Source organism: Dermacentor albipictus, chromosome 1 (genome assembly GCF_038994185.2).
Source record: "Dermacentor albipictus isolate Rhodes 1998 colony chromosome 1, USDA_Dalb.pri_finalv2, whole genome shotgun sequence".
Taxonomy (NCBI): domain Eukaryota; kingdom Metazoa; phylum Arthropoda; class Arachnida; order Ixodida; family Ixodidae; genus Dermacentor; species Dermacentor albipictus.
In genome coordinates, this window is record NC_091821.1 from 277,963,243 (window position 1) to 277,975,770 (window position 12,528).

Below are 12,528 nucleotides of genomic sequence, written 5' to 3' on the forward strand. Positions count from 1 at the left end.
CAGCTGCCCACATTTGAACTGTGCTGCTGCTACAGCTTAATAAAAACAAAAAGCGCAGCAGCCCGCTTGCCGATGCTGCGGAAACACGGCGGGCTACGAAGACCGGATTGTGCCGCGGCACTCACCTGCACTGCAGCGCCCCTAGCGGCAGCCGCCGGCATTCATTGCATTTGGTGCCACCCGGGAGGCCACGAACGGCACACTAGCCAGTATATTCTAGGCACTATACTAGGCACTATAATGTTCCTTAATCTTTGGCTTGGCTTGACTCGACCTGGTTGGCAGTGTCGACAAGGTTATTGATCCAAAAACACGTTGTGAAACGAATGGTCAACGGAAAAAAAATTTTGGCCAAAAGTGTATTTGACGCTATTTTTGCCTCTCTTTTATGTACTGTTGTCATTGTCATCATTTTCAACTGACGTTAGTTTTCGCTGTGTAGTAGCGCGTGGTGATAATGACATTAACCTCTACAAATGTCGTTCGTTAGAAATTAAATTAGATTTGTGATGTGATAGGGGTAACTGCGCCAGTGTTGCATATTGAAGAATAAATGCGGTCTTGCTACGAAATAATAACGAAACAACGGTAAGTGCAAAGCGAAGTCGGTAATTTCGAAAACGAAACTAGAGCTTGCTGTCCTCCCAGTGACCTGGACCCTGGACGTGATCACGTAATACGTAATGGATGATGGCAACCCGACGGGCCCATCTACCAATATCTCTTGATGCACCTCCGGCGGGGTCCGACACTGGTCGTGAGCTATTTGAAGGCTGCAGAAACGGTGATGTGACCCGTGTTAAGAAGCTGGTTACGCCTCACAATGTGAACTCGCGGGATACTACAGGAAGAAAGTCTACTCCTCTTCATTTTGCTGCTGGTAGGCCTAACGTTCTGCTCTCACTGGTATTTCCTCACGTTAGCGCACCTCTGCCACACGGGCAATTTTGAACACTGCAGATCGAACGCCTGCGCGTGCACTGCTACATGGTTATCTTTAAGCACATTTGACTTTCATTTCGTTCTGTTGTTTGCGATTGTAGTACTTCGTACTTGTTGATCGAATCTTCCCGCGTGACAGGGAAGACAAATCAAACTTTCTGCAATATATATTCATCACAGTTACGGTGCGCCCTGTAGCCTCTGCCTATCTTGTGGCTTCTTGCCACTTGAGCGTGTGCTCATCGTTGTCAACGTTCTGTGCCGTCGCAAATGTGACTTTGCACCTAAAATCTTCGTGCACACCTCGACCTCCCGCTTGTGCTATACGCGATAAATTTTACGCGTGCCATGGAAAGTGCCAGACATGTTTATCATCGTTTACAGTAAACAAAGCTCAAGAAAGCGACCGACACTAGTCGCTTCCTTGTGCACTTTTCAGAAAAAAAGAAGTGAACGTTCTGTGTGCTGGGATTTGATTGAACCAAATGATTAATTAAGTACGAGGTCAGCGTATTGTGTGTCACCTTTTTGTTGTTCGTGACATTCGTGCCGTGATTTCATTAGTGAATATTTACAGCACTCATACCACCACCATTTATGATTTGTATCGACAGGTCTTTTCAGTGCTGTTCAGCAGCATGTCAAAGGTGGGCGCTGCCGTTACGTGCTCGTAATCCAGCAGCTCTGATATTCGCGAGGACGGTGGCGGCGCCGCTTGTGAAGTCTGCTCAGAGACTTCAGCGGCGAAGGTATTAGAGCCGATAGCGGGGCCACCTATTGATGTTCCACAATGCGTGATGCCCGAAATGAAAAGCATTTGTTCATTCAATAAGCGAAGAATAAATAGATAATTTTAGAAATATCCATCCTTTCGAGATGATTGGCGACGTTCACCCACTTAGCAATCAGTCTTATGATGGGTGTGTAACTGGTAATATGCTTTATATGTTATGACATCTATTATGAAGAGCGATACACACCCAGTGACTCAAGTTGGTGTGAAAGGAAAGCGGTTAGATCTGGACGTAGGTGCTAACAATACTAATCGCATAAAAAGTAGTCCAAGGTAGTTTAGTGGGTCAGAATACAGGTGTCCCATCTACAGTTAGCTTATGACCAACATGCTTTGTAGTGAAGGTAGTGAAAAGTACAATTTGGAAATAATTGTGTTTTAAATATCCCTTGCATTAAACTTGTGCTGGAGAAACCCTGGATCCAAATATTCCGTCTTGTGGTCCTCACACACTACAAGCTCTGAAATGTTGGCGTGGTACTACTGTTGCTGCCATGGCCACCAGCCAGCTTTGAGTGTTCTGGCTCGTGTGCGACGCAAATTTTGCCACTTCAGGGCCACAATTTTGTAGCATTACCTTTTCCCGATGCTAATGCCGTTTGCACTTTTTGCGTTCTTGAGCTGGTCAAGAGACCCTTGGCACTGGCCGGAGCGTCGAACATGGCCACTCACGACCGTGGAAAACGCTGAAACGCATTAGCATCGAGAGAGAGAATGAACTTTAATGAAAAGGATGGCTCAGTGGCCTAAGCATGAGTGCGGGTCAATGGTCGGAATCATAAGACAAAGAAAAAAATACAAAGAGCAGAAGAAAAACGAAAGTAAAAAAAAAAACTTTTGCCCAGTGGGTAAGACCAGATCACCAGGAAAAGGTATTGCTCGAAAAGCACAGCCCTGCTGGTGCATTTCCCTTCATTGATTTGGTACGATACACGGTGGAAACCAAGCTTAATTTGGAATTGATTGCCAAGTGCCACAGAAAGCACTTGAAAGGATTATTCTATTTGAAAAACAGTTTTTTATTACGGAAAATGTCATAAGTGACATTCACAGCAGCTGCTTGGACTTCCACAGCTAGGAAATTTTATATGTGCAGACCAAATACAGGGCATTGGCAGCCACATAAATTGGGTGTTGAAAGTGTGATTTTTTTTTATTGAAACAAATGCAGTGCAAATATATGCAGGGATTGTGGACTTAATGACCAGTATCGCCTGTTTTGTGATATTGTCGCTAGATTTAGTGAATTTTTGGTCTTTTAGTGACTGGTGACTTTTTAGGCAGTAACAGAACAATTGGCATTATTTTTGCAACTTCCAAGTTCAGAAAATTGCTTCAAAAGTGACTTTCCGGAATGTGATTATTTAAAAGCTACAGAAAAGTGGCCGACAGTGTGTGGGATCTGACCATAGAATGATTCAACAGAGGTTTGCCCTCATGGAGGCCATGCGCTATGTTAAGGTGTGCTGAGGGAAATGGGTTTCACATTGTGTTCTTGAAATGCCTGTTTTTGTTTGTTTTTCTTTAATTCATTATATAACCCATTAGAATGGGTCTTAGCGCTAGTAGTGCTGCAGTTTCACCAAGTACTTTCGATTGGTGAATGTTTGCAACCGTAGAAGTAAATTAAATTACTGAAACTTAATGCAATAAATTTTATGGTGAGATATAAAGCAGGTGAGTAATAGGACAGTTTCACTGTAGAAAGGCGTACATATCAAGGGTAGAGATCTACTTGGGGCATGTTGGTAGTTCATGTTAAAATAACAACAGTGCGGGAGACATATGAAGAAAGACGTACAGCACTGTGTGTGTGTCTTTTGTTGCTCTCGCATTGTTCTTATTTTAGCGTACACATCATGGGCTTGTTCATGTGAATGCCCCGCCTCAGTGTGCCTTTTGGACAAATCATCCTGTACAGAGCTTTCGGGTGGTCCAAAGGGTGGCAGCGTAATATTTGACCTGTATAAATGTCACAAAATAGTCATTTTTGTGCTAGCAACATGAAAAAAGATTTTGTTGCATAACTTGGTTCTCTAACTTGGTGCTATAAACTAGAAAATTTGCAGGCATAATGTAGACCGAGTGTCGTTTTGTGCTAGGAATATCAGGTGGCTTGTGTTTATTGAACCACGCTGGACTTATAGTCTTAAAATCTAAATTCAAATGCAGGTTCTCTGTTGTCATCATGCGCTGTTCTTTAACTGCATTAGTAAAGTGAAAGTCCTCTACACCCTGCTGGTAAATTCGCAGTTTATTCCACTCCTGCATGGACACGAGACAAGATTGAAATTTCACAAGATGCTTTTTGCCATGTTAACTTATATTTATTTATTTACACAATACTGCAGACAAGAAAGCCAAGCAGGGTGAACAAAATACAGAAGATTATATACACAGAAGAACAATATGAAACAAGTGTGTAAAACGTTTTTCACACAAATTGTTCGGTCATAAGGTAGACGATTAAGAAAAATGTAAACTTGATTACAATGCAACTATAATTAATCCACGAAATAACAAGATTATTTACACAAATGGTATACAGCTCACGGGTGCTGAGGGTATGCTTCAGTTAGTTTATTCCAGTCATCTATTGTTTGTGGAAAGAAAGAGTACCGAAAAGTGTCAGTCTTTGCGAAAATTGGTGTTGGAAAATGAGGGTAATGGTGTTGAGTGGGTCTGCTTATCAAGGGGGATACGTATTTTGCGGTGTCTAAGGCTATCCTATGATTAATTAAGTTTGAAAGAAACTCTAGTCGACTTTTGTTTCTTCGAATTTGTAATAGTTCAATGCCGTTTATGGTTAGCAATGCAGTAGGGGAGTCAGTAGCCTTAAATTTACTGCAAATAAATTGTACTGCTTTTCTTTGAATTCTTTCTAGGTTCTTAACGTAAATTTTTATGTAAGGGTCCCAAACTATGGAAGCATACTCAAGTTTTGGCCAAATTAAGGAAAAGTAAGAGAGTAGTTTAACACTAGGTGGAGCAGTCTTGAGCTTGTGGTGCAGAAGGCATAGTTTCCGGAAAGCGTCAGAGCAGATGGTATTTATGTGCAAGTCCCATGATAAGTCACTCGTTAATGTTAAGCCGAAATATTTCTAGTGGGCTACTTTCAGTAAAGGTCGACGTTATTGTCAAGGAATGCCGCCATTTTGAGCTTGCCAAAAGCCGCCGCGTCATTCCACAGTTCTCCCGAATCCATAACGCGGCTGCGACGTCATCTTGTGTGGACTTTACCGCTTCACCACCCTTAAATGAGCACGTCACAAGTCTTGCGTCGTTCCATCAATGCCTACTTGACTCCAGCATTGACCAACCAGCCCCAGCGATCTCTCTCATTCAGGCAGCTGTGCGGCAAGAATTTGCAAACCTAGGTTTTCCTGCTGCCTGCTCCGTATCCGGACCTGATGCCCGACAGATGCTGACTGCTACGCCTCATGCCAATCTGTATTCCCCTCCCAGGTACCGTAACCCTACCGAGTGGAGAACTCTGGGTGACAAGTCCATTTGCTTCCGTTGCCTCTGCATTGGCCACATCGCTCGCCACTGCTGCACCTCCTGGACGTTGCTGTATTCGAGCTCCTTTTCCCCGTCTCCTCGCCCATATGCCGACTTGCGCCTTTACTCGCCTTGCCGTATGCCTCCTACCTCTGATGTGTCCGTGGATGCCAGTCTTGCTCGCTCACCGTCACCTCAGCGCCGTCGGTCCCCGTTGCCCCAGTTACGCCGCTATTCGTTGCCGACCAATTATAGACCCTCCTGGATGGAAAACTAGACCATGCAGCTCCTGGAGGTAGTGCTGCATTATCTTTGTCGTGTCGAAGTCCTCCATTGACCCTCCCAATGAACCAGAACTTACTTGATGCTCACATTCACAGCGTTAATAGATACTGGAGCCCAGGTGTCCATAATGAGTTGTAACCTCCATCGTCAACTCGGGAAGGTTCTCACGCCTCGTACTATTCGAGCCGTATGCGTGGCTGATGGCAGCACTGTTGACGTCACTGGAATGTGTACTTCCTGTATAACTATCGCCAACCGCCACGTTCCTGTTCTTTTTACAGTGCTGACCAATTGTCCCCGTGACCTAATTTTGGACTTGAATTTCTTACGGCGCATTCAGCTTTGATCGACTGTTCTGCTGGTACCCTTTGCCTCGAACTTCCTCTACTCGCGCATATTCGTGCCGAACTGCCGAACAACTTTAGTACGACCTCCTTCGTCTACCTGTTGCCTAAAGCCTTGACTTTCGTCGATTTGGTATCATCTTTTCCTGTGCCCGATGATGATTACTTCACCACACCTGTTCCTGATGTCCTTTTGATGCGCAATATCACTGCGCCCCACTCCATCGTCACCGTCGCCGATAACCGGACATGCCTCCCCGTTGTCAATTTTGGCCTGACAAAGGAAGTTCTACCCAAAGACATATCGGTTGCAACGCTCCGTGCTATTAGAGATGACCACGTCACAATGTTTTCTGTAGACGTCTGCTTCGATTCTTCACCATGTCCACAGGATGCTATTTGCCCTGAAGCAACATTTTGGCTCATGATTGCTGCGGACCTATTGCCTGAACAAGCAGCAGCTCTGTGTAGCGTTTTGGTTTCCTACCACGACATCTTCGACCTCAGCAACAGCCAACTGGGCCAGTCTTCAATTGTTAAGCATCACATAAATACTGGTGATGCCAGTCCCATTCATCGCCGGCCATATCGAGTTTCTGCTTCGGAGTGTAAGGTTATTCAAGATGAGTGAACAAGATGCTTGCCAAAGGCATTGTTGAACCTTCGTCGAGCCCTTGGGCATCGCCCGTGGTGCCTGTTAAAAAGAAAGATGGCACATGGCATTTCTACGTAGATTATCATCATCTAAACCGCATTACCAAGAAAGACGTCTACCCTTTGCCTCACATTGACGACGCCCTCGATTGTCTCCACGGTGTCAACTACTCTTCATCAATAGACCTGCAGTCTGGTTATTGGCAAATTTCTGTGGATGAAAAAGACCAAGAGAGTTTGTCACTCCTGATGGTCTATATCAATTCGAAGTTATGCCATTCGGTCTATGCAACGCCCCAGCAACTATCGAACGTATGATGGACTCTTTGCTTCAAGGGTTCAAATGGTCAACATGCCTCTGCTACCTGCACGACATTCTCGTACTTTTGCCTACATTTGAGACACACCTTGAGCGCTTATCAGCTCTGTGAGGCTGGGCTCCAACTAAATTCCTCGAAGTGTCACTTCGATTGTTGGCAAAATACAGTGCTGGGCCACCTCTTCGATGCTTCCAGTATTCAACCAGACCCGGAGAAAATTCATGCTGTCACGTCAAAGAGGTCCGAAGTTTTGTAGGACTCTGCTCCTACTTCTGACGCTTCGTTAAAGACTTCGCAGCGATTGACCGACCTCTTACTGATCGTCTGAAGAACGACGTGCCGTTTACGTGGGGCCGTGCTCAAACTGCCACATTTGCCCACCTCGCCAACATTCTCGGTTGCCAACTTTTTTTACCTCTTCCTCAATTCCGTTATGCGCTTTAGAGGAGCAGATATTTGTGCGCTTTGACTGACCATTTCTTTTCATCCATGTTCCTTCGTCTTTAATAAAGTGAAAATGAGGCATCCACCCAATTGTAGCAATTGCTGCAAAGGAAACCCATACAGGTTCCTCAAAAGAAAAGCCTCGCAGTTTGAAGGAAAATTCGTCCTGGTCCGGTACTCGAACTGGGACCTCCGCCTTTCCGGGGCAGCCGCTCTACCATCTGAGCTAACCAGGCGGCTAGCAGTTGGTAGGGCGAAGTCAAATTTATCGACAACTCGAAGCAAAGGCAAGAGTTTGACATAACAGTTCTGCAGAAACATGCACTCGTGGCAACCCACTCAATCCACCCAATCCACCCAAACCCCCTCAGTCATAGCAATTGCTACAATTGGGTTGATGACTCATTTTCCCTTTAATAATTACTTCCCTCCACCTTGTGGGTTTCTGCAGAACTGCAGTATGGGTTTGCTTTGTAGCAATTGCTAAAACTGCGTGGATGTCTCATTTTTCCTTTATTATTACTGCTCTTCACCTTGCAGGTTTCCGCAGAACTGTTTCGTCAAACTCCTGCCTTTGCTTCTAGCTTCTAGTTGTCGGTAAATTCGACTTTGCCCTGCCATCTGCTAGCCGCCTGGTTAGCTCAGATGGTAGAGCGGCTCCCTCAAAAAGGCGGTGGTCCTGGGTTCGAGTCCCAAACCAGGACGAATTTTTCGTCAACTGCGAGGCTTTTCTTTCGAGGAACCCGTATGGGTTTCCTTTGTAGCAATTGCCACGATTGGGTGGATGTCTCATTTTCCCTTTATTAATTACTTCCCTCCACCTTGCGGATTCCCGCAGAACTGTTTCGTCAAATTCCTTTGTCTTTTGTCAAGACTAATCTTGCTCTGTGCTTCTCTGATTTCAAAAGTAGCCCAACCCTTGTCACCTTGCTTTGCCTCATTTACGGCTTTACTGTGGGCCCCCAAAGCCAGTTGCCTTGCCGCCCTCTGGTTAATTCATTCCCGACAAGATTTCAGATTTATAACACAGAATTGCATTCATGAACGCTAGCACTGGCACCATTACACTTTTCTAAATTCTTCGCACCACCTTGTATTTTTGTAGTGCCAAAGTGGCTCCATGTTTCGTTATTGCTGCATTCCCCTTCCTTTTCAATTTTAGATTATTTGTGTTATTTCCAGTTAATTTTTTGGCATCCCCTTTGCAACAGGGCTGTGACAAATAGTCACCTAGCCTGCTTGATTTAATTGGGTATGCTGTACAGTGCTCGGCGATTGAGAAGCGATACACTCGTATGGCAGCCAGTGTGATACTTGTGCCACCGGTGAGCGCTGGGTGACCGCTGAGGGGGCCCAATTGTGTCACGGTGCATCAAAATGACTCTTTTTCATGTGACACAAGACTGTATCAGCTCAATGTCCCTAGCATCCAACGGTAGCCCCAAAAAATGTTGACTGCCATGCTGTCTGAGTATCGCATTTCTATCGCTGAGCACTGTACATGTTTTTCATTCTAGCATTTTTGTATGGGTCTTCCTAATCTTTTTTTTCCTTCCTCAAAACTTCTTTATCTACCTTTTACCACTACCTATGCTTGTAGCAGATCTGGTCCTATGGATCTATTTAAAGCTTTTTTTCCCCACCAATACTCTAAATGTCTCTTGCTTATTTTGATTTCACACTGGTTGATGCTTCTGTCCACATCCAAGTGCTTCTGGAAGGTCTATGTACGTTACCTACGGGTCTCACTGGGTGAATCCCTTCAGATTACATTAGGATGTGCTGAGTGGAGTCCGGATTTTTGCTGTAGCATACACATGCCTCATCTTGTTGCGAATATTTGCTCTGGTATGTTTTTGTTCTTAGGCAACCAGCTCGCGTTTCAAATAGCAAGGCACTGCCCTTTGTGTTATTGTACAGATTTTCTCTTCTAATTTATTTCTTACCATTCTTGTAAATCTCCATGGTAATTTTTGTTTCTGTTCTTTGCATCCATTTCACTGTCTCTCTCTTTCTGATGACTCCTGGTTGTCTATTCACGCTTTCAATTACCCTGCACTTGTTTGTCAACTTTCTTGACCTCTTCCTGCATTCTGTGTCCACCCTTTTCAGCTACAGATAATTGTGCACTTTGTCCTTCCATGTATTTTTATCCATGTTTCAGAGCCTTTCTTCAAAACTAATTTTGCTCTCTGCTTCTCCGACTTCAAAAGAGGCCCAACCAACGTCACCCTGCACTGCCTCATTTGTGGTTTTACCATCGGCTCCCAAAGCCAACTGGCCTACTAATCTTTGGTTAACTTCAAACCCAGACAAGATATCCGATTTTAAGTGCAGAATGGCATTTGTGAATGTCAGTGCAGGCACCATTACTCCTTTCCAGATTCCTTGCACCACCTCATATTTATTATGGCCACAAATTGTGTATGTTTCATTATTGCTCCATTCCGCTTCCCCTTTATTTTCAGATTATCTTGGTGGGTGCCTGAGTAAGTCTTTCCTTCGTTAATGTATACACCAACCTACTTATATTGCTTGAATATGGGTATGACTTGCTGTTGAATTGACAGCACGTAATTGCTTGTATTTTCATTAAAGATCATGATTCGTGATTTCTGTGTGGTAAACTTAAGGCCTAGATTTGTCGCTGCATTGCCACAGATATTTGAAAGTGTCTGTAAATACCTTGCATTGGTTCGCTAGTAGCACTATGTCGTCCACATACATTAGTCTGGGGAGCTTCTGTTGCACCATTTGACCACTACGCATGTTGGATAAATAAAACCCTAATTCACTGTTTTCTAGTCGTCTTTCTATGCCCTTAACATAAAGTGTGATCAACAACGGAGACAGAGGACATCCTTGCTTCAGTCCTTGTTGAATTTCTACCGCTTCATTATTTTTTCAGCCTTCCCATACAATTTGCACTTGGCTGTCTATATATCTCCCTCAGCAGCTCCACGAAATCATCTGTGCATTCAGGCTTGAGAATATCCCATAACAGTTCCCTGTCTACATTGTCATAGGCTCGTCTAACATCTAGAAATGCTTGATAAAGGTCCATTCTGAGCTACAGAAATCTCACTTCCAACCCAGGGAAAATATCCGATTTCATGACAAGAGAAAAGGAAAGCCTGCTGACTGCACCGTAACTGTCTAGCTCTGGCGCTCGGCTGACACCTGAACATCACTCAGCAGTGTGGGGAAGGAGGAAAAGGGACAGAAAGATGACAGAGATAGGTGACAAGTGAAATTTTCTGGCTGGTCAAAAACCAGCGATGCAGCAAGTGACAGCGACGGATGCACGCAATTTTGGAGCGACGACTACAAGTGACAAGCGACAGGTATTGTCATTGCGAAGAGAGGGAGATTTGCCTCTGGTCGCGTCACCAGTTTTTGGCTAGCTAGAAAATTTTGCTTGTCACTTGGAAGTCCATGAGGCGACTTTCGCCAGAAACAGTGTGATTGTGCCACCACGTGGCAGCAACCCATCCGCCTGCTTTGATCTGAATTCACTCTTGCAGCTTACTCTCTTCCATGACAGCAATAAATAAATAGTAAAATCAGCCATTGAGCTTCGTCTCGTATCAGGTGAGGACAAATTTTTGGTGTTGTCGTGTCATTATTGAGATCAGTTGTTTGTTTTGATCCTGTTAGGTATGGGACGCCGCCGAGAGCTGCAAAAGTGTTTGCAGCTTTGCTCACCAGACGACGCCACAGCATTTCATGCTGGAGGCATGGAACAAATTTTCACTGGTGGTGATAGCATTATAAAGCTACGTTTAATGCACCTTGGTCAAAACATTGGCCTCATGGTAGCCTTGCGATTCTAAGGGTGCATAATTGTATTTATTTAGACAACATTGTAAACTTATTGCTACTTTTTCTTGCAATGTCCTCCATGTGGTTGCTCTACACTGCGACATGACAGAGTCTGCCTGTCGCATTGCTTGTAGTTGTTGCTTGAGTATCATGTGCATATGGTTGCCACTCATATGGAACATGATGGTGACGGGGTCTTGTGTTCAGTGCTAGTACCGCTGCTCTGCTTCTGCGGCTGCTCTCTGCTGTGCAATGTGCGATTAGAGAGGTGCCTTCACAATTGAAAGCGCATGTGATTCAACCATTTGACCATCTGCACTTGAGCAGTTTCTATTCGTTAATTATTTGTTGCTTCGTTATGTTGGGGAGTACATAATGTTCTATGGACAAGAAGTTATAAAAAGTAATTACTTTGTTGAGAATTTTGTTATATTGACGTTTAACTATTTTCGCTGATTTCGCTCTGGTGCCATGTCGTGGTGTGCAGCAGTACCATGCTATTGGTATGTTCAGCCTCCAAGCTGCCCATCTTCATGCCAGCTGTTCTTGAAGGCTATGGTTATACTGAAGATGAGTTTATTCTGTTTCTGGTTTGGAGTTTGTAAGTTGAATAACTTTCACTTACATGCACCAATCTCTCCAATTCTTATTTTGAATTCAGTGCATAATGGTAAATGGGACTATAAAAAGAAATATAATAATGAGGTATGTTTTCTTTACTAGGACCCAAGAGTAAATACTAGTGCAGAGGAAGTGGTTGATGATGTAATGACATCTTGCCTTTCTCCAAGCTTGTTTGTGCTTCCTTTTGTGGAGCTGTTAGCAAGTCGGAATGATGTCACAGTGGTCAGTGGTCCCTTGTATACCCGACGATACAAATGTATATCACAAGTTTATTTAGCAATGCATAACAGTTGCAACTGTGCTGATTGTGTGCAGGGTTTGGGCGGCGAGATGTGGTCGAACATCTTCTACAAAATGGGGCCAATGTTCACGCCAAGGATGATGGTGGCCTGATTCCCCTGCACAATGCCTGCTCCTTTGGCCATGCAGAAGTAGTGCAGCTCCTTTTGAAGCATGGCGCTGACCCTAATGCAAGGGATAACTGGAACTACACACCACTTCACGAAGCAGCAATCAAAGGAAAGGTTGATGTGTGCATAGGTACGTGTGGTGCTTCAGTTGATTTAGTTAGGTTTCGGCTAATGGTTTGCACTACAGCCGAACCCACTTATAACAATATTCAGGTGCCACGAAAATTCTATTGTTATAACTGATAATTGTTATAACCGGGTTGCATGAAAAAATCAAAGTAAGGGGATGGCAGAGCTGATGTGAGAAAATATGCGGGGAGGCCAGTGCCCCTCCCCACCACTTTCCTCCATCTGGCTTCCAATTGTGTTCACTCGTTTAACTGCTTCCT

At 44.3% G+C, this 12,528-nt stretch overlaps 1 protein-coding gene across 3 annotated transcripts in view; it reads left to right on the forward strand.

Moving 5' to 3' along the window:
- The first annotated feature begins 573 nt into the window (after positions 1-573).
- Positions 574-12,528, forward strand: part of Tnks (tankyrase) — a 370,913-nt gene continuing 358,958 nt past the window's right edge. For 2 of the 3 annotated variants that reach the window (XM_065454424.1, XM_065454425.1), the window contains exons 1-2: positions 649-880; positions 12,045-12,269. In XM_065454424.1, the coding sequence (XP_065310496.1) occupies positions 688-880; positions 12,045-12,269 (418 nt within the window). In that variant the 5' untranslated portion in view covers positions 649-687. Of the gene's footprint in view, positions 589-648; positions 881-12,044; positions 12,270-12,528 lie in introns of those variants that run through there. The other variant, XM_065454426.1, reaches the window with a different exon arrangement.